This window comes from Erpetoichthys calabaricus, chromosome 15 (assembly GCF_900747795.2).
Source record: "Erpetoichthys calabaricus chromosome 15, fErpCal1.3, whole genome shotgun sequence".
Lineage (NCBI taxonomy): Eukaryota > Metazoa > Chordata > Cladistia > Polypteriformes > Polypteridae > Erpetoichthys > Erpetoichthys calabaricus.
The window spans coordinates 16,588,219-16,611,532 of NC_041408.2; the positions used below are offsets into that span (position 1 = coordinate 16,588,219).

At 40.1% G+C, this 23,314-nt stretch overlaps 1 protein-coding gene across 1 annotated transcript in view; it reads right to left on the bottom strand.

Annotated features, from left to right (window-relative positions):
- The window catches only part of lrpprc (leucine-rich pentatricopeptide repeat containing), a 110,638-nt gene extending 88,261 nt beyond the window's left edge, over positions 1–22,377 (bottom strand). Inside the window, exons 1-11 of the mRNA XM_028820834.2 lie at positions 22,216–22,377; positions 20,961–21,166; positions 19,084–19,206; positions 18,753–18,874; positions 9,786–9,844; positions 9,451–9,537; positions 7,206–7,332; positions 6,947–7,091; positions 5,367–5,524; positions 5,091–5,196; positions 4,828–4,935 (exon numbers count right to left, since the gene is read on the bottom strand). Of these exons, the coding sequence (XP_028676667.2) occupies positions 4,828–4,935; positions 5,091–5,196; positions 5,367–5,524; positions 6,947–7,091; positions 7,206–7,332; positions 9,451–9,537; positions 9,786–9,844; positions 18,753–18,874; positions 19,084–19,206; positions 20,961–21,166; positions 22,216–22,367 (1,393 nt within the window). The 5' untranslated portion in view covers positions 22,368–22,377. The remainder of the gene's footprint in view (positions 1–4,827; positions 4,936–5,090; positions 5,197–5,366; positions 5,525–6,946; positions 7,092–7,205; positions 7,333–9,450; positions 9,538–9,785; positions 9,845–18,752; positions 18,875–19,083; positions 19,207–20,960; positions 21,167–22,215) is intronic.
- Positions 22,378–23,314: the final 937 nt, after the last annotated feature.

Sequence of the window (23,314 nt, forward strand, 5' to 3'; positions counted from 1 at the left end):
AATAAAAAGTAAAACCACCACTCACAATTCAAGTATGTAAAATGTTGGGAATGTGAAAGATCGGAATGTTAATTTGGGGTTCTGCTTCATTAAGAAATTTGCAGGTGTATGTGAAATCAAAGCACAGACTAAAATCTTAAATGACAGTAACAGAAAATTAGGACGGAAATGTAAACACAATCTGACAGTTCTACTGTACTGACGGGAATAATACGTTACATTTACTTACAATAAATTTCATCAGCCACAAATCTGTCCCAGCACTGACCCCCGAGGGACATCCTTTTAAACGTTATCTTATTCTGTACCATAAACGTTTGCTTCCTGTGTTTGAGACAATTTTATACTCACTTATACACACCATTTTGACCTCTCATGCAATACCTTATCAAAGGTTTATTGTGATTTTAGAACTCATCATATGTACCACTCTGATCATATGCCTTTCTTGGTTCCATTTAATTAATGTATATGACTGAAACCTGATCTACACCTAAGTTGACTGTTTGGTGGATAATATGAAAACATCTGATCGTGTGTCTGCAAAAACCTGCATTCCTGTTGATCCCCACTTTACTAGATTCAAGAACATTTTTTAATCGCAAGAGGAAATTTACATGATTACAGCACCAGAAACATAAAAACAGACCCACAGTAATAATAGTCCGATAGATAGATAGATAGATAGATAGATAGATAGATAGATAGATAGATAGATAGATAGATAGATAGATAGATAGATAGATAGATAGATAGATAGATAGATAGACAGACAGACAGACAGACAAAAGGCACTATATGACAGACAGACAGACAGACAGACAGACATTTAAAAATGTGTGATTTTTCATGATGGAATTCAATTTTGCCACCATCCTCTTTTCCACAACAGCTTCCAGTGTGTGTAGGGTTAGCCCTGTGATGGAGCAGGCTTTCCTGATAAATTTGTTCAGGCACTGTGGGTCTTCTGAACTCAAGTTACTTCCCCAGGAGACCACAGGATAGAACAATACACTGGCTACTACTGACTGGTAAATCATTCCCAGCAGCTTGCTGCAAACATTATGAAATCACTGGAAATTATTTTCAGTAAAGCATCAAACATAACTTTTCTGCTGAAGTCTCAACAGATTGGATGATTACTCGCAACATCGGATAAGCCCAAAAGCATCTAGTGAACAATGTTCAAAAAGTCAGGACATAGGCTGCAATGACTACCTGTTCATGGATACAAAACCTATACAACCTTAAAAAAATAATAAAAATCAAAAAGGCTTGTGTCTAGCGTGTTATTCTTTAACACACAAACTCAAGTAACAAGGAGCTGTAACCTGCTAAAGGTTGGGTGACTTCATACAGCTGGACAGCCTCAACAATAAACCGAGATGGATGTGGAACATTAAAGCAAGACTGAGAAGCTTGAGAATCTTTTCCCAGACTAAACCCATCTCAAGGTCCAAGAAATACCACTTCAAAGATACACCTTTACAGCAATGATACAAATTGCTCAAGCACCAGTAGGTCATTGAAACCGACAAAGAAATGCTATAAAGAAACCTCTCTATTATAGAAATAAAAAATCCTGAGACGAGACGAGAGTTTTTTGAAGAGATTTTTTAAAGTCCTGTGAGACTTTGGCCATGAGATTTTTTTTTCAAGTCCCGCCCTCCTCTCAACCATATTCAACCACACACACGGTACCCTCATCTCTCATTGGTGTGAATGTTTATCTCAGACAAAGTTCCTGCTCTCTCAGCTCTCATAAATTTTTACGTTTTCCTCACTTTAAGTTCCCAATTAAAGAAGATGTATTATGTCCAAAGAATTTCATCACAAAGGGCTATCAACAGTAAAAATGAATACACGGGAAATCCTAGCACCGAGAAACGATGAAGTCAAACGAATGAATGCCTAAAATGTCGATCAGTTATACGGCACATTGGTTAAATGAGTATCAATAGACTCTGCTGAAACAGTCGATGGTGGTGATTGTGCGGAAGATGAAAACATCAACTTACAATATCCTGAAGAATATCTACAACCGTTAACACCGTCCGGTTTTCCACCACACAAATTACTGTAGAAAGAAGAATGTATCCAAGAAAGGTAATGTGGTACATCTTCAGGGGATAACATTAGACAACAAAGGAGATCTTAATATGCCATTTGTATTAAAACATTAACAGTTTCCCATTAGAATAGCTTTTGCAAAGACAAATAATAAATCACAGAGACAAACATTCCAAAAAGTTGTTTTATTTAATAGAGAGAAAGAAACGAAATTCAATCACGGGCAGTTATACGTTGCGTTGTCACGATAAAATTCCAAGCACAGAATCAAAATTCAATGCGATATTGATGAAAATTTAATTTAAAAAAATTGTTTTTACTGAAGTTTTACAGTAAAAGTGTATGTTTAAAAAGTATTTGCGTGTTAATTTCAAAGCCAAACAGAACAAAACCGTATTACTCAACGAATAACTCTTACCGCAACATGAAGCATAATTTACCTTCAAATTATTACGTTTTACTATTTTTTAATATGGTTAATTACTCGCTGTAATATATAACAGTTCTATTATGCATATGTAACAATTCCCATGAAAATAAAAATCTGTTTAAATTGTACATCCGCATCCCCATACGTGAGCGGCAGAACTGCAAAGAGGCTAGCCCATAGCACAGGCCCGGGGGTTGATGAGTGAAGCGAGCAGGGGGTAAAGCCCTCTAGTGCCTAATATGAATATGCTACATCTTGTCACAATGGACATCCAATCATAAATTATACTTAGGGATAGGTAGTCTGCATATAATATCAGTAAAGACATTATACAAATAGTAATCAATGCATGATTTATTTAAATGGATGCTAGTCTTATCTCAAAAACATGTCTTACACTGGACAAGAAGAAAAATAAGAATCAGTGAGGCAAAAATAAATAAATAAATCACTCAGCACACAGAAAATGATACATTTCCCTTGCTGAGTGACACATCAAACTGCTAAGAATGGAGTATATATATTTATAGCCCTTCTTCCCACATGTAATGAAAAGGATTAAAGAGGAGACAGAAAGTCTGTTTAAAATAGTTCTGCTTAATGCTGGCCATTCAGGTTTTAAGGAAGGCCTTCAAAAAGTAAATGACATAATCAAAAATCAAACTTCTTACTTGACAACTGCAAAACCAGACTGGAGTTATCAACAGAGCTGGCCATAGGCAAAGACAGAAGCACTACATCCTCACCAGAATAATCAGCTCTCAGTACAGTACAGGGAGAGGGAAAAACACACACCCACCCACACACACAAGACACACCATATACTAGGCCAAATCAAACCCAAATTAGATTAAGGAAGTCTGAGAATGGCAACGTCTCACGAATTCAGAGGTCCAGTCTTACTGTTGCCATTCCAATATAACGCTTAGCCTCAAATCACATCAGGTCTATCCAAAACTGTACCACTCCCCAGAGAGCCCCAGAATAATTAATCCTTTGAACAAAGAAACTCTGTCCTACTTGGTCTCTGATTCAAGAATAATGAAGCTGCCTGCAGAATACTGCAGTCTTACACTGCGCCCTCATTAGCTGCGAGCTCCAAGCTTTACGCCACCCCATTGCGGCACTATCAAGTATTGATCCAACAAAGGAGGAATGGAGTTTCCTTCACCCCACCGCCCCCAAACAAAAGCCATCCTCAACTGTTCTTTTATATAAATAAAGCAACTGTCTCGTTCACTTCTCTTTCCCAGAGTAATGTTTCACTCCATCAATAGCATACAAACACCAACCTTGCTCCCAAACACACCATCACCCATTCCTTAAGAAACAGAAACCAAATTCTATTGTGAACAAGCACTGACACATATAAACACTATTCATGCTTGTCCGCAAAACCACAGACCTACACTAGGAGCCTCTTAACTTCTCGTAAAGCAACAGACACAAGCAAGCAGTGCGCATGAATATAAACTCCGCTGCGCTGGAGACATCACGCAAAAGCAGCAGAGTCGCTCTAAAGTCTTGCTGCCAGCGGGTGTGTGGGCCGACTCTCTGCACCCTGCTTGGTGAGGCATGGATCACCCTCTGCCTGCATGGTGTCAGAAGCAATAAGGCAGTGGCGCCATTCAGAAGTGACACTCTGCCAGGCTGCGGGCATCTCCGGCACAAGAGCATATGCTTTTCTGCTTGCCTCTCGGCTCGGTACCTCATCAAAATGCAAAGTTTCCTGCAGACCTCGCCTCTGCCCTGCAGGGCCACCTGTGGAAAAGTGACATAGCTCTCAATATTTCATGCGGTGCATCTCACTGCGAGTAATCTGAAGTGAATTCCCTCTGAGCAGCCACATCTACATGAAATCAAGTCACTCTCAATCTGTCAGCACACCTCAGCAAGGCTGCAGGAGGCTGAGCGCCACCATCGTCTGCATTTTTCATAAGATGTTACATCTGAAAAGATTTGTAACAGCAAAGTAAGTTTTTGCTTCTGTTAAGCATTCACAGTAGAGTGGGGAGGGTGGTGGAGGGGGGGGGCAGAGGAACTAAATTGGGAAAAGCAAGAAATGAAAGCAAAATACTGAGTTCAGATAAAAGGTTTCTCTCATTGAACACGTGTTCTCCTCTGATTTCCATCACTTGAAAGCGCCATGTGTCAAAAAAAAAAAAAAAATAGTTTCTTAATCATTTCCAGATCCCTACTGGTCAATGGAGAGCTTTATCAGACATGGGGACAATGAAATCAGCATCTAGAAATTGCTTTTCTAGCAGGTACATTGACAGTTGCAACCTTTCCAGAACTATTCAGAAAGAACCATCACTTGCACCAACCTTGTACATTCTTATGTTTCTGGTGATGGATTAGTAGAGGCCAGAAGTAATGCTGCCTCACTGGAAGCCCATCCATTTTCATCTCCTTCATCAGCTCCACAGCCATGCCTGCAAATCACATAAGCAATTAGACTTTCCCTACTCCAAAAGTTCAACAAGAGGGAGAAATGTACTAAGGCAGATGAAGAACACAAACTAAATAAGAGCAGCACCATTAGGTTAAAAAATGTTAAATCTTAATAAACAAGCTATTCAAGTCTCACCAGTTTTTTTAGCATCCAAAGCACAGTAGAGTGTGAACTGTAGGGCAGAGGTATGGAGATCACTTTCCTGGAGTTTTCGGCAGTACATTTTAAGTCTGTCAATTGACTGGCAAAAATAAAAAGAGATGGTGATGTGGGGAAAATATAACTTTTTAGTATGTATCCAGGGCCACAAACATTTAAAATGACCCACAATACAATAACGTTTCGGGATTCTAAGTGGTATTTTCCGATGTATCTCACCTTTGCTGCCATTAACCTGTTAACATTCTTTACCTTGTCCATGTTCACACAGTGACGTAGAAAAAAGTTGCCAAGGTCCATAGCATCTCCATTCTGACCTTCAGAATGATTCGATGGAAATGTCTTCAGCACTTCAAATGCTGTGTCCTCTAGTCCTCTAGTGACAAGTGTGAGACATAGGTTCATTGCATCTGAAATAATATTTAAAAAAAAAAAAATCAACTCTCATATCTCAGGGAATTGTAGAATAATTTAATGAGACTTAACGTCTGTCTCAAAGAGAACTCAGAAAACAATACTCGGACAATGCCATATATGTCTTTGCTCAATTGATTTCAATTTTAAACCCATTTGCTAAGTTGTTTAATGTTGTAGTTGGGACAAAAAGGTCTCCAAAATTAAAGGAAATATTGAGCATTAAAAAAGTAATATCGATATGGAGATAATGTGAATTACAAAATGCTTTGGCCTACATTGAATTCATAAGAAAACACAAATGAAAAATAACTGAACTTACTGGCACTTTCTCAATTTAGAACATCAAATTCCAGCCTTTTGGCTTCACGTTTTATTTTTCTGCCTGATCTATACAGTGCAATATATAATACTGCTAGTTTTACAATGACTTCGGGGTAGCACGGTGGCGCAGTGGTAGATAGATAGATACTTTAGCGCTGCTGCCTCACAGTTAGGAGACCTGGGTTCGCTTCCCGGATCCTCCCGCGTGGAGTTTGCATGTTCTCCCCATGTCATGCAGGTTAGGTGCATTGGCAATTCTAAATTGTCCCTAGTGTGTACTTGGTGTGTGGGTGTGTCCTGTGGTGGGCTGGTGCCCTGCCCAGATTTGTTCCTGCCTTGCGCCCTGTGTTGGCTGGGATTGGCTCCAGCAGACCCCTGTGTTAGGATAAAGCAGGTTGGAAAATGACTGACTGACAATGACTTCTGAAAACCCACATGGAAATATTCACACCAAACTCATATTACCTTCTTTGTATTGCTTCAAAAAGACCACTTTCATTTAACAACAAGAACAACATTCATTTCTACAGCATATTTTCATACAAACAATGTAGCTCAAAGTGCTTTACATGACGAAGAAAGAGAAAAAAGACAAAATAAATAATTTCAAGCCCTGCATCACAGCACAGCAAGAATTAAGCTTATTTAGAAAACACGAGAAATTTATCATATTTGACTGTGTTTCTGGGCAGTTTCATGAAGGTTCGTATATGTGCTTAAGGTTTAACAACAAATGCTGATCAGTGAAATGTTGCAGTTTATCATACAAAAGAAAAAATAATAACACAAAAGTAACATACTGTTAGCAACTCATTACATTTTATGACAACTGTCTAACATATCCAGTTACTTTTTTATTGAGTAATGTAAGTATAGGTTATTTTTAAAAGTAACACTCCCCAACACTAGACACCTTCTCTGTTTGTTTTGTATTGCATTTCTGCTCCAACTCAGAATGATGTAGACAGACACATCAATTTAAACTGGACAGATCATGCCGATTTGCACATGCAAGTTAAGATCTCCCCTGTACTCTGTGCATGTGACAATACTGAACTTATGAACCTACACAGTATGACCATTTAAGAACTCACCAGGGATATAACCACGGTCATGCCTCATGCGTTCCAGAATGTCAGGTACAAGCTTTTCATGACCAGATTTAGAAAGACTGAAAATAACCTGCAGCAAGTCTCTATCTAGGAGACTAACGTTGGTCTTCTCAATTGTCTCAAGTGTCTAAAAACAAAAAGTAAAAACAAAAGAGTAAAAAACCTGCAGACAATGTCTTCATGAAACAGATAACCGAGACGTTGGTAGATATTCACCTAATAAGTCAGTTTTAATCCTCACCTGCTTGATATGCTCAATATCCCCTTTTTCAGCATAGGCCCTGAGCAATGCCAAGTAAGTATCAGGCCCTGGTTCAATTCCTGCTGTTTTCATGACAGAAAGGATGTTTTCTGCATTCTCCATGTCACTGACAAATAAGCAAAGCATTCAAATCAGAAAAAAAACAAACCAAGAACTACACAATCTTCAGTAAAGGGTTCATGAAATGACTAACTTAAAAGTCAATAGAAATTAATTAAACACACATTAATAGAAGGAATTCTACCCAGAAACTTGATTAAGGGTCTATATTCCAAAAAAGAGAGACATGATTTTAATAAATAGGTCCAATGTATACACAGTAGCTCTGTGAAATACCAACTCCAAAAGCAGCACGTTGGGGTCGGAACTTTAAAATTTAGTAAGAGCAAAATACACAATGAGCCAGTCCTGAAGCTGAACAGGTTGAGGCAAATCAGCATAGTAGAGCAAACTGTAGAAAACTAAAAAGCTAAATGACGACTCAACAGAATGAAGCTTGATTTGTTTCTATAAATTGATGGTGAGTCTGTCTTTCAGAATGTGATAAGAGGAGAACAGAACGGTGCTTTTGAGTGAGGACAAGTAATGTCTCTGTTTTGTTTTTGTTGTAGACATTTCTTCAAATCCACTGTATACCGAGGCAGAACTCATTTTAGGCTTTGATGCTAATGGAGAGTAGAGATTTTCAGCAGTTTTTAATCACTTAATAAAACCACTTTAAAATCACCATTGTAACATTACTGGATACCGCTTTAATATGGTAGTTAGTTACGGTACGATATTTATGCTGTGATGTCTTTCACACCACCAAAGACTGCATAGCATTCAGTTCAAGTAAACTAATAATAATTATTAGCCCCTGGTTAAAAAAAAAAATGCAAATATTGAATAGATGAAAGTAATTAGTCACATTGAACTTCTGATATATCTTATGCACAATAACTGAGGCCCACCGGGTGATGCCAGGTAATACAGCATAGACTTTGGTAGGAAACAAGTACTCCACAGGTAAAATGGCAGCCTAGCTGGTACAATGTTTAAAAAAAAAAAAAAAACTGTACAAATATAGTAAATGTATATTTTATTACAAAAACCCTGTAGTGTAATTAATGGTTAAAGGTGATTCAAAACCATAAGAGCATTTAGGCAGTGTTTATTTCCCAATATCAATTAATTAAATCAATTTGTAAGAATATCTATATTTTGTTAAAATAAAATGTTCATCATTTCTCCACATTAACCTTTGTTTCAGATAAGGAGGAGGAGGAGGAGGTTGGGAGCATGCGCTGAAAAGTACATTTCTGAAAAATGAAACATCAGCTTGTAATTATGAGAAGAATTTATTTTCTTTTGTGCTACTTGTACTATAGATAAATGTTTTCTGTATATATTTTATTAGTTAAAAAGTATGTATTTCAAAGTCATTTTATTTTATTATTTCTATGGTCATTGAACAATATGCCTACATAATTTTACCAATAAAAGAGAATGAACAGGCAACAACTGTGGCTTATATTGTAATTATAAAAATAAAAAAGCTGAACACTTTAACATAAGGCTTCTACACATCTGGTTATACGGGAGTTCAGTTTAGTGTAAAAAGTTTTTTGAAGGGATAAAGAAGGGAAAAAAAATTGGAATCTGAACTGGCCAATTCAAATTTGAATTGTGTAAAGGTATCTAAATAAAGGAGCAAATGTTTTGTTATTAGTTTCTCAGGTGCACAAGAGCCCATCCTTTCTGGTTGGCTACTGGAGCAAAGTTCTCTCCATCAAAGCTGACAACTCTTGAGTTATGGCTGTTTGTTTGAGCTGGAGATGTTATTTGACCTGTGACTGATTATGCCATCACATAAGGTGCTGAGGCTACACTCCAAAGAGAGGCCCAGTCATGAAGAAGCTGCTATTAAGAGTGTCTGGCCGCAGCTTTCTAAGCCAAGGACATGTGTTCTAGACATAGCAAAATGGATATTGTTAGTCTGCCCTACATCAGTTTCCTGTCTACAGTGTTCTTAGGTAGATTTTTTACATCTAGCCAAGCTAACGCACTACTGTCTCCTTCCTGACAATTTTATTATTGTCATCTAAAGATTTTAGTCTGTGCTGGTTTTTAATTATTGCCAAGGAGTCTTTCTTAGTAAAAGTAGGAAAAAGAGCAACGACACATTGTCCAATTTTATGTTGTGGCTATTAGCAGTACTCCCAGTAAACATTTATAATCTTACCTGGCTCTGGCATGTCCTGTTACCAGGGCACTGAAGACTGCTTCTGTTATAGGCAGATTATTATTTTTCATGAAGCCCAAGATTTTACTACAAGAAAATTGAAAATGATATCAATTTGATAGGCCAAAAAACAAGCACTAGGACACAGACAGCAGGACAGCATTCATTCTAAGACACGATATGAGCCATGTATCATAAAGCTACTCGTCCTAAGAAGCAGCACAGATACAAAAGGTTACAGAAGGAAAGATTGTTTCCAATAAAGTGGCCTAGTTTATGGCAGAAGTGCAAAATAAAAAAAACAAATAAATAAAACTGAAGTCAGCATGGCATACCTGGCACCTTCAATGTCGCCTTCATTGCAGTATGCAGAAATTAACCTTTGGTATGTTACCTGCAGAAAAAAAAAGGAGATGCTTGAATGCCAGATGCCTGTTTCGCTATGTTTTCGATTTGACCATGGAGACGGATTTTCAATTACTAGCTGAGTACAGATTTAAGAATTTAGAACCAAGCTACATGGGACGCATACTTTGGACACACCAAAATCACATTAAGGGCAGAACGGTGGTGCAGAGGTAGCAATGCTGGCTTGCAGTAATGGGACCAGGGTTCACATCTCGTGTCCTATCATTGTGGAGTTTGCATGTTGTCTCTGTGTGGATTTCTTCCCGGGGGACATCCTGGTTCCTCCCACAGTCCAAAGACATGCAGATTAGGTGAACTGATGACACTAAATTGGCCTCTGTGTGTGTGTGTGTGTGTGTGTGTGTGTGTGTGTGTTTGCCCTGCAATCCACTGGCTCCCTGTCCAGGGTTTGTTCCTGTCTTGCGACCTATGCTAGCTGGGATAGACTCTAGCACACCCCACGACCCTGTTCCAGACTAAGCAGTGTAGGGCGGGGAAGAATACATTACCCGGGTGGGAGACCAGCATGATGACAAAAGCCAATTGGCCCGCGGATTAGAGAAATAACTTTGTGCCTGGCCGATAGGAAATAATGGATGTACCAGTTGAAGCTGATTCAGGAGTGGCTCCATTCCTGATACGCCAGGTGGCAGTGGTTCTCATATGGAGACCCAGATGGGACACCTGGATGGGTGTTTGGAAATTGGAGTCCGGAAGTGCAGCCCTGTTGGGGTGCCTGGGTCTCGTTAGCGGGCATTGTCTGGGTAGGCCCTTTATAGCCTGGAAGTTCTTCCCAGAAGACATGAAGTGGCCTCTGTTCCAGTGAGCCAGAGTCATGAGGTGGAAGACAAAGTTTGCTGAAGGAGGAGTGGAGGAGGAAGGAGAGAGAGAGAGAGAGTCAGAGGAAGGGAGAAGAATGAAGACAAAATGCTGAGTGCTTTATTGTACTGTGCATTCATGGGAAACGATTGGAAAGTGTTTCCCACAGCTAAATAAAAGCCACGAGTGTTGCTGGGTGCCTTGTGTATGTCTACGTTGGGTTGGGGAGCTGGAGCGGCCCCTGAAGGCCACAGCAGGTTAGAGGAGGACAAAGAAATATTAAATGACTCCTCCCAATATAGAAGACCACCACATTTACATCCCCGACTAGAGAGATTTTCACCAGATCCTACAGAATTAGCTCAGACATTCGAAGAGCGATATTATGTCACTTGTTCCAGGTTTCTTTCCTGACAAGTTACTACACAGCGTTCATTAGTTTTGGTGGAAGACAGCAGACAGGACAACAGGGGTAGCTTTGTCAAAAAATCCAGATCCAGCATCAGCTCCACAAAATCAATATTAAGCTCCAAAAAAGGGGCAAATCAACTTTTTAGCGTTGTGCTATCCACACGCATCACAAAAGATCTACACAAGTTACAAATCATTCAGTCAATGGCATGTTAAACAAGGATACTTTAGATCCATTTTTTTAAATGACTATTTCCATGTTATTTTCACCTGTCATTTAAATTTCAGTGAAGTTTTATGAATGTTTGACCATTTCTATATTAGTTTGTGTTGCAGATATAATCATGAACAAACATATTAGTACCCTTGCACTACTTTCACAAAATGCACCACCTCTCCAAAAAAATGCTGGAATGACAAATACTTTGGTATTCACAGGTTTATTTCTTTTCTTTGCAGTGGAACAACACAAAAAAGTCAAATCTGGTATCACTCTGTGGCAATTTTGAGAACTGGTGACTGGGATAAAGGCTACTATGCTCTTCCTCCTTTACAAATGTTAGGCAAGGAACTTCCTCTCTGTGTGTGCTACTGAAAAAGTTGCAAGTTGTAGACAGCTGAGGTAAAATTAGTCACCAAAAACAGAAAATAATCTTGGTTTCCATGCATTATTTTATTTCAGTATGTTTTTGAGTATATAATTTGAATTTTGGTTTACTTTTTGAAATGTTGTAAAGTAGCATGTAAAGCAAGCAGACATATAGCTGCACAGCATCTTTATTACTCCAACTAAAGGCCGTTAAATATGGCAACCACATTTTCAGTCTTGGAGACCAAAAGTTGATGCCTGATTGCCAAATATGGAAACCATTGTGCCTGGTCTATTCTGAAAAGGCAATTGCATTTCTTGAACAGTTTATGCTCTTAATTTTATCTTCCAGCTTCACACTTTTTTCTATATACAAATTAGAAACAGTTAAATGTTAACTTCTTTCACTACCTCCAAATTAGAAACTTTGCTAAACAAAACCTGCCCAATTTTCCTCACCTACTTCTATTCCAGAAAAAATAAAGATCAGTCTTGAGGACTCGGACAGGATTTCTATAATAAATAAAAACATTTTACAGTCTGTCCCTTTTAAAGATCTAAGAGTATATACAGTGGGAAAAGGATCTCGTACTCAACATTTCAGAAAAGGAGTGGAAGGCAGCCATGCACAGAATTCACTTGAGCTCCATATGTGTAAAGCATTCAATTATTCAACTTAAAATCTTTTATCTAGCACTTCTATCTTATTTAAATTTTCCAATTTTTTCAGGGCAAGATCCAACTTGCGAACGTTGCAATTGAGCTCCAGCCTCACTGGGCCACATGTTTTGAGCCTGCACCAAATTAACATCATTTTGGACAAAAATTTTTAAATGCCTTTCAGACAGTCTTGGCGTCCCAATCTTTCCTAATCCATTCTGTTTGGTGGACTCCCAGACGGGCTTAAAGTGAAGCAGGACAAACTATAATTGCCTTTACTTCACTATTAACACATAGACTTGTCTCGCTCAACTGGAAGAATCCTAACTCACCTCTTTTAAGTCAGTGGGTAACTGATGTCGAACTGGGAAAAAATCAAATGCTCACTTAGAGGACCTGTACAAAACTTTTTTTAAAACCTGGAAGGATCTGATCAATAACATTTTAGAATAGGCATTTTAATTGAGGAAGTGGATTCTCTTCCCTTATTTTTTTTTTATCTTATTTTATTTATTTATTCCTACTATTAAAGTTTAACTCTGTTGGCCTAGCTCTCCTTCTCATGGGTGGGGTTTGATTCTATCTATCTATCTGATTCGACTTGAACTTAGTTTGTAAAATTTGAGTTGCTTGCATGCAATGTTATTTGCATTTAATAAATTCAATAAAATACTTAAAAAAAAAAAAAAAAAAAAAAAAAAAAAAAAAAAAAAAGCAGTTAACTGTAACCTACTCAATTTTTCACACCTTTCACCAATTTCTATTGCAGAGCCACAGATGAAGATTCAGATGGAATTACAGCTACTCGCAAAATTCACTATAGTTCAATTTGTGCTGAACGCACTATAATTTAACCTAAAATTTTTCATTGATTACAAATATCTCAATTAAAATTCTGTAAATCTATTGCAAGATTCAACTTGTGATATGTGTCATAAAGCAACTGCCCTGCTAGGCCACATGTTTCCAGAATGTCCTATATTTAAACCATTCTGGGCAAAAAGGTTTCTACATCTTTCTCTTAGATGAGCTTGGGTTTAAAATCACTTACAGTGTCTTTACAGAAGTATCTGTATTAATACCAGATGGGCACAAAATGTGCCATTAAAAAAATCGGCTGTAACATCCAATTGTGGGCAGGACAGTGGTTCAGTGGAAGCGCTGCTGCTTCACAGTAAGGAGACTGGGGTTAACACCCCAGGTCTTCCTACTTGGGAATTTGCATTTTCTCTCCGTGTCCACATTGATTTCCTCCTGTTACCACAGTCGACCAACATGCTCGGTCGGTTAAGGGAATTTGTGTTGTTGAATTGGCCCTAGTGTGTGTGTGTGTGTGTAGGTTTATATGTATCCACCCTGTGATGGACCTGCACCCTGTCCAGTTGTTGTTCTTCTCTTGTGCCCAAGGATTGCTGGGACAGGCTCCAGTTGCTTGGTGGCTCTGCCTTGGATCAGTGGGTTAAGAAAAATGGATAAATGGATGAAAACTTATTCTGCTAAGCTGGAAGAGTCTAAACCCACTTCTAAAACTCCGTGCAAAAGTGACGTTCAATAGTAACTCAGACTGGAATAAAAATCAACTTCTTTTCACAATGACTTAGTCAAAGGTTTTTGAGAACTTGGCAAGAACTCATTTTTCTATAGTACCCATACTTAAATTTTATTATTCTATAAAGTGTTAAATCCTATACAAACCCTATTTGAGATGGGTCTCTATATTTGCATTGCTGTCTTTGTCTGATGGGTTGTTAAAGCACATGTCACTCTCATTTATCTAATTACCAGTTAACAGCGCACTGCACAACTACACTTGACTTGAGCATTCCTAGTTTTCATCCTCTTTCTCTGTACGTTTAGCATTCGTTTGCTCAGAGGTTGATGTGCTTGCTGCTTCCTGAGCAGCTCTTCTTTTCTCCACCCTAGCAGCCCGCTTCTAATCTTCTTTCGTCAGCATCTTTTCGCATTAAAACTGATTTAAGTTAGTGTTTGTGTTGCAATTACTTCATACGTTTCATTAAAATTTTTTCACTTAAGCTGGCACTTAAGTCTTCAATCTGCCTCAAGAATGATTTAAGATATGAAGAGGTAGGGGAAGTGACGGCAAAGGTGGTAGGGAATGAGAACGGCACCCGTACACATATGCCTCACGGCTGCCCTGCTGGCCGCTGCCGAGAGTTGATTCTACACTAAAATAAAATAAAAGTAAAAAGAGGAATAACCTTGGAGGTCAATCATCACCCCGAAAAGAGATAGTAGAGGTACAGGTGATTTAAAATCCTGGACAGACAAACGGACAGCCACAGTAGCATATTATATATAATAACGTGTCATGTCTAAGAGTGGTACGATGAGACAGAAATCCATGGTGGTGTGAGTTTTATTTATTTATTATTTTTAAAAAAAAAAAAAAAGCACTGCGCTCAGCGAGGTGTTGATGGGAGAATTGGTGGAGCCTGCATGCACGGTTCTGTCGATATCCTCATTAACAGTCTCGGGTGTGTAGTTAGGCATATGTGCCCACTGACATATAAAAGGAGCCCGAGCAGGACAGAATAGGGGATCATGACTGAAAGCGAAAGGAAAAGACAAAGAAAAAAATGAAGAGTCAGGATCATGGCAGAGCTGGAACCATATGGGGTGGAGGCAGGCGGTTGGAAATGTGGCCCCTAGACAAGTGAGCGAGTGCTGCTCAAGGGGCCGAGTTGCTCCTGCTGAGCATCTAAAGAGCAGGAGTGCCCAATAGCTCTGGGTGGGCTCCCACACAGGCCAAGGTATGATGGCGGTTAAGGGGAGCAGGGCTGCGGGTTTCCATGGACACCAAAGAATGGCAGTGAGGGACACAAGCCAGTAAGATGGATGTCTGTGCTCATCACCAAGTTGTGTTCTGCTGTAGAGCACACCTACTGGGTGAGCCACTTGGATGGAGATTTGAAAGGAGGCACATGAGGGTTTTTAAAAAAAAAAAGATGCTGGCTGTCTTTTAACTTTCACATTTTATATTTATTGGAATGTTTATGGAATTGACTTTTAAAAATCCAGCTCAAACACTGTTCTTTATTCCATAATATTTATTATTTATTTATTGAAGGCATTGCACTTTTTGAACCCTTTGGCTGAAAATAAAAAGTACCCTCCCTTGCTTTGTACAGTATGTGTGTATCTTCATTCCCCAGTCCATCCTCAGTTTCACGTGTCTTGGTGGTTCAGGTTCAAGGGCAGTAATGCCAGCTCAGGACATCCGGACATCACAAGAATAAAAAAAAAAAAAAAAAAAGAGCTGAAGGACAGCTCCATATTAGAACACAGGCTACATGGTGTCTCCAACAAGTCGTGGAGGAGGGCTCAGTAAATCGAGCATTAAATCCCTTCTTTAGTGATTTTAAAAGCTAACTTTAAAGTCGACCAGCTTAATGCGAAGGAGTGTCCATCCGGGTATAGAACAAGTAAAGGCAGTCTTGATTCGATATGATAAAGGAGAATCCATACTTATACTGTGGATTCAATGAACTTCACCCTTCTACTTCAAAAGGCAGCAGATGCCTGTAACTCTATGTTTTGCAGCCAGACATTTTGGGTCAAACTGCATCTCTCATCATAAAAGTGAATGCAGAAAATTTCAAGACACTTTTAAAAAATGTAAAAGATGAACAGATATAAAAATAAGAGTCAGCTGGAAAGTGCACAGATCAAAACAATTTTCAGGGCTCAATTAAAAACTTTGCTTCCCGTTTCTTTTTCCATTAACATGATTTAAATGGTATTAACAGAAAATGAATCTAGATATATATAAAATCCCTATATGCGTCCAGGTGTCCATGTGTGGGTGTCCTCTGATGAAGTGCGCATGCGCGGGGCACAGGGCGACGCGCGATATTACTGTCAGAGAAAGTTACAGGCGTTTTACAGAAATACAAACCAGTATTACTGCGAGAGGAAATTAAAGGTACACAATACAGTGACGCATATTACAGTCACATACAAGCCAGTATTACTGTCAGGGGAGATTAAAGGCATATTACCGACGCGTACGCCTGTATTACCGCCAGAGAAAATTAAAGGTATATTACGGACGTACAAGCCGGTATCCTTCAATAAGGGCGCGCACAAAAAGGCGAGCATCAAAAGGGCGACCTCAATTGGTCGCAGCGAATAAAGACGTGCGTAAATAAAGATCTGCACCTTTGTTGCTCTTCACATATTCCAGAGCCGTTTGAACTAAATTATCTACGAACGCCTTTATTCGCCGCGCTCAATTGAGGTTGCCCTTTTGAAGCTCGCCTTTTTGTGCGCACCCTTATTGAATAGAGCCGTACACGACAGTATTACTGTTTAAAGACACACAATACACGGCGGCAGCCCATGAAGAACGGTCAGCTCAGCAAGTAAATATCAACAAAAGAAAGGCTGAAAGAAAGAAAAATACGACCAACAAAAAGAATGAGGTCAAAGTCCCTTGCCATTTAATATAGACTGTTCCTACTAATGAGTATGCACTACTGTTCTAGCGCCCATTATTGTAACGGGCTAAATGACTAGTATTGCATAAAAGAGCAGAAATTATCAGAGACAAAGGTTTGAGGAAAATACCAAGAGTTACTAAAACAGAAGAGATTCATCCTGAGAAATACTATTAGTACTGCGCTGTAAAAACATCTAGAACTCTGTGATGCATTCAGTGCCAACAGAAATCCAGACCGCACACATAATAAACCAGTTAGGCAACCACAAGAGTTAAAAGTCCACTAATTTCTTATACAGTGGGGCAAAAAAGTATTTAGTCAGCCACCAATTGTGCAAGTTCTCCCACTTAAAAAGATGAGAGAGGCCTGTAATTTTCATCATAGGTATACCTCAACTATGAGAGACAAAATGAGAAAAAAAAATCCAGAAAATCACATTGTCTGATTTTTGAAGAATTTATTTGCAAATTATGGTGGAAAATAAGTATTTGGTCAATAACAAACAAGCAATATTACTGGCTCTCACAGACCTGTAACTTCTTCTCTAAGAGGCTCCTCTGTCCTCCACTTGTTACCTGTATTAATGGCACCTGTTTGAACTCGTTATCAATATAAAAGTCACCTGTCCACAACCTCAAACAGTCACACTCCAAACTCCACTATGGCCAAGACCAAAGAGCTGTCAAAGGACACCAGAAACAAACTTGCAGACCTGCACCAGGCTGGGAAGACTGAATCTGCAATAGGTAAGCAGCTTGGTGTGAAGAAATCAACTGTGGGAGCAATTATTAGAAAATGGAAGACATATAAGACCACTGATAATCTCCCTCGATCTGGGGCTCCACGCAAGATCTCACCCCGTGGGGTCAAAATGATCACAAGAACGGTGAGCAAAAATCCCAGAACCACACGGGGGGGACCTAGTGAATGACCTGCAGAGAGCTGGGACCAAAGTAACAAAGGCTACCATCAGTAACACACTACGCTGCCAGGGACTCAAATCCTGCAGTGCCAGACGTGTCCCCCTGCTTAAGCCAGTAAATGTGCAGGCCCGTCTGAAGTTTGCTAGAGAGCATTTGGATGACCCAGAAGAGGAATGAAACCAAAATAGAGCTTTTTGGTAAAAAGTCTACTCATCGTGTTTGGAGGAGAAAGAATGCTGAGTTACATCCAAAGAACACCATACCTACTGTAAAGCATGGGGGTGGAAACATCATGCTTTGGGGCTGTTTTCTGCAAAGGGACCAGGACGACTGATCCGTGGAAAGGAAAGAATGAATGGAGCCATGTATCGTCAGATTTTGAGTGAAAACCTCCTTCCATCAGCAAGGGCATTGAAGATGAAACGTGGCTGGGTCTTTCAGCATGACAATGATCCCAAACACACCACGAAGGAGTGGCTTCGTAAGAAGCATTTCAAGGTCCTGGAGTGGCCTAGCCAGTCTCCAAATCTCATACCCCATAGAAAATTTTTGGAGGGAGTTGCCCAGTCCATGTTGCCCAGCGACAGCCCCAAAACATCATTGCTCTAGAGGAGATCTGCATGGAGGAATGGGCCAAAATACCAGCAACAGTGTGTGAAAACCTTGTGAAGACTTACAGAAAACGTTTGACCTCTGTCATTGCCAACAAAGGGTATATAATAAAGTATTGAGATGAACTTTTGTTATTGACCAAATACTTTTTTTCCACCATAATTTGCAAATAAATTCTTCAAAAATCAGACAATGTGATTTTCTGGATTTTTTCTTCTCATTTTTGTCTCTCATAGTTGAGGTATACCTATGATGAAAATTACAGGCCTCTCTCATCTTTTTAAGTGGGAGAACTTGCACAATTGGTGGCTGACTAAATACTTTTTTACCCCACTGTAAGTCATTTTGTATAAGCTGTGTAGTCAAATCAATGACCGACAACATCACACTTTGGTTTTCATTTCAACTAAGTGCTCTTACTCTGTTAGGAACGATGCTTGCAGCCTCCATCTTTGAGAGGAACTCAGTAGGCAGGAACTTGTGCTCATTTTGCAGGTAAACCTTGAGCAGGGCATTGTAGTGGCTAACATCATACACTGCACCTGCAGGGACAGGGAAGAACATTTAAGAGTTGACCTTCAATTCACCGACCAGCAGGGATACACTGCAAAATGGTCAAGACAAGAAGGTAAATACTTAAAACTGTACATAAAAGATAATAAAGAAAACCTGCAGCCCTGATTCAGGCAACTTCACAACACAAAAGCTAACACTCCATGATGAATTTCAAATCATGGCTTGTAGTCCATACCTAGTGACTGTAGCTTGTCCCAGATGCGGTGGGCCAGTTCAGTCCGTTCAGCCGGTGGAATCTCGGGCAAAAGTGAACCGCAGCTACGGAGCAATAGAAGTGCCTGATTTCCACTTGGGTACCCTGGAAGAAATTTGATTTCAATTTATGTTAACAATTATTTGTATTGCCTTGTAACATGTACTGAAAGATATCAGTGAGACTAAGCAAATGAAATTTTAAATGGATCCATTCATGCTTTATTAAAAACCACTTAATTCAAATCAAGGCCAAGGATTCTAGAGTAAACTGCATTAGAATTAACATAAGGCAAGAACAAACACCAGATAGACCAATGTCCGCCCTATAGCAACTCAAACTTGTCCTTTACAATACAGAGCAAGTTTAGACTCGGCAGCCAGCCTAAATGACGTGGCCCTTAGGACTGAGGAGAGAACCAGAATGGGGGTGGGGGGTGGTCATGTGGTCGCTGGAAAGGTGTGTGTGGCGCTCCCAATATCTATGTAAAAGGATGAAGGTCCAAGTCTTTAGAGTCCTGGCACTTCCTGTCATGCTATATGGTTGCGAGTCATGGACGCTATCCAGTGATCTGAGACCAAGACTGGACTCCTTTGGTACTGTGTCTCTTCCTTGAGTACCACTGGTTTGACTTTGTGTTGCTCATGAAGTCCCGAATGAGGCACATTACCTGCATTGTGAGGGAGCGTCAGTTACAGCCATGTGGCGCGTTTCCCTGAGGGTGATCTGGCTCACAAGATCCTCATTGTTGGGGACCCCAGTGGCTGGACCAGGCCATGGGGTCGCCCACGTAACACCTGGCTGCGGCAGATAGAGGTTCATATCCGGAAGGTGGGACTGGACTGCGTGTCTGCCTGAGGGGTTGCCAACTAGGATCCTGAGTTGTTTCATCGTGTGGTGGGTGTGGCAACACACTGTACCGGTTCATGCTCCCCAACTTGACTTGACTAATGTTCATTCAATAAATTGCTTTTAAGTGAATAAACCTATCACTATTTTAAATGATTGCTTCAAATTTAGACACGAGTGACCTAAACCAGGGGTTCCCAAACCAGATCCCTGGAGACCACCAAGCTGTCCAGGTTTTTGTTGGTACCAGTTGTCACACACGAGCACATGGGGAGCGGTTTAAGGACCCGACGGGTGCCGCGACAAGTCGTGCCAGGGGACAATGGCGGGGGTACTAACCTCTCTTTTCTTGTTTCTTCAGAAAGAACGAAGCACCGCCGCCATAAACAATCCCGGAAGTCTTTTGGTACCACCCACTTCCGGGTTTCTTTCTAACCTCTGGTCCCTCAATGATGACATCACATACCCATCAACCATCATGGGTTGATCCCCATCATTTCATCACTTCTTGTACTCCATTATAAACTGTCTGACCTACCTTTTATTTTGTTGTCTGTTGTACTAAGGAGAAAACACTGACGAGAACCACTTTTGATTTACAGTAAACGGGACCTCAAAACCCCAAACCTTTATACTTGTGTCTGCTTTTTTATTAAGCAGTCAAACAGTAACAATGTCCTAAGCCATATGGGCACCATAAGATCATTGGGTGCACAATCTGATAGGTCTCACGTGGGCCACCTACTTGGCTGGCACATGGTTCAACTCTTTCAAAACCAGGATTACAATCCATCATAACAGTACTTTCTCATATATTGGGTGGATGCATGAACTTCACGTTTGTGGTGTTGTGTTAAACTTGTGGTCTGTGGGCTTTTGCAAGTAATAATAATATCCTCCTTAGGATTAACAGATGTAACATTGAGGTTTTATTTGTAGGAGTATTATAAAATGAAATGCAACTAATGTTGTTTTTGCAAAAAAAGGGGGGTAAAAATCAGTCAGTCTACCTGTGCGGCAAATGTCATGAAAGATCTTCAGCAGTAGTGTCTTGGTGATTCGGCCAGTCCTTCGAACTGAGCTGTCCAGTTTGTTGAGTGCCCAGTCAAACTGCTGTGCTTGCCGTGAACGGACTGCGGTGCTGGGCTCTTCCTTCGATAGCCCTGTCTGCTGAGTTGCAATGGAGAACAGACGGGCACCCACATTTGTCAAGTACCTGCAGAGAAAAAGCCACTAATGATAAACAATGCCTGGCTTAGACAATACAGGCCATACATCCATGAAGATACACAGGCAAAACGATCCTTGAGATTCACATGTAAAAAAAAACACCTGAAGGGCACTCTTTTTTAGTTAGAGCTTCACTTTGTGCAGGCTAGCAAACCTTTATATCAACGAGCCCTAAAGTCACTCACTGCTTTATGAACCCACAACCACCTCAATGTCAAAAGAAATCTCTGACATGCACACCAAAGTTCAAAGTTAAAAGATCCCTGGAGACCACCAAGCTGTCCAGGTTTTTGTTGGTATTATTATTACCTTATTATCTTTACTTAATAAGGTATCATTTACATAAATCTAAATTTCAAAACGTTAGAACTTGTACTGCATTTGTTTAAATGATCGCTAAAATGTTATAAACAGGATCAAGAAAATCTAGTACAAAAAAAAAAATAGAGGCAACAAAAATGAGAAAGATTCTCAGAACTTTTCTTAACAGTTTGCAATGTTAATATCCGAATCCCTCTTTTGCTTAATGATTTAGCTATTGGGAGTCTTGTATGTAATTTTTTAATGTTTTGATATACCTATTAGTTTAATGGATAAATTGTGCTAGTAATGCATTTTGCCTGTGAGTGCATACAGTTATCGATTAGAGCAACCTTACTAAGGTATTCTCTGACGGAGATCAAACTCAAGAAGAAACGGCCAGGAAATGTACATAATCGGACTATAAGAAACAAAAATTTAATATGTCATTGTGGTTCAACATGCTGTACCTGACCTCTACGTGCACGTTCAAAGGGTCAAGACCTCTCACAGGGATTATGGACCCTACAGACTAAAGCGCAGGGACTGCTAAAAGAAGATTATTATTATTACTATTACACTAGACCAAGGATTAAGCTTTAGAATAAAGCACCCGACCAATGAGCCTCTATGATGCCCACAGGTGCAGGTGAAAATGCCAGGAGACAACACGAGGGTCATCACCTGAGAGTCTCAAAAAACACCCCCATCAGCCCCTTCCTTTTTTTAAAGTACCTCTTATCGAAGGAAGCGACTTTCGGATAATGACAAGGCCGGGCTCCTCCCGGAGGGACACGCAACAAAACAGCAGATGAGCGGAGAAGTATCCGCGCAGACCGGAGTAACGCTGCCATGACCGGACTGGAAGAAAGAAGGACAGTCGCCATGTGACCGTGAGCGAAGGCGGGCGGTCGAGTCCAAGACAGAGATGGGGGGACTAGATTGTACAAGAGTTAAATTATAAAGCTTAAATATAAAAAATAGTAACCCCATAGATATTATGTGAATACGAATTAAGAACTGCTTATATAAATTACAGTGAATCACTGTATCTAACACGTGGGCGAAAACAGAGCCGATGTGAATTACTTACGACCCCCTCACTTGTGGATCCACTACTGGTGACGCCGGTTGAGGGCCTCAGATGCCTTACCCGGAATTCGGAGCGGCGATATTCATTCGCAGTTCCGGGGTCTCGAAGTCGTATTTCACGCGTGGCCTCTATTGGAACCCAATATCTAATGCAAGAAGAAAACTAATATTCTAATTACAAACTACTAGGGTTCCAAACTAGGTGACTAGTATCAGTTCTCTTATTGCATTGTTTTTCAGTTGTTAACGTAGTAATACGTGATGCTACCTGTTTTAATGATGTTAAAAAACAAAAGTGTAAAGGCTCAGCGCTGAACATCATAGTGTACACAGTGTGGACATGCCAGGGTTAACTCCGTGCTTTGTTTTGATGGTCCACATCTCTGCGTTATTGCTGAACTTCCTGGTGTTCTTTGACACGTGAGGTGCCAACAGATGTGGTGCTAACTGTGGATGGTGGAGGAAGCAGTCGTGTGTCCTAACCCCCCCAAGGGGGGGTAACGCTTGAGCGGCTTTAAATGGGGTCTTTTAAACACCACACACATTATAACTGAGGTGGGGTGGAATGCCTGTTAGTGGTGACTTGAGAACCCTGACATTAGATCTGAAAAGGGGACACCGGAGTAAAATTGTGAAATGGAGTTTGGACTGAGATAGATAGATCGATCAATATCCCAGATAGGACAGGCAAGTTCCTCGCTCACCATCCCCTATGATTCCACAGCTCCTACCACTTCAAATT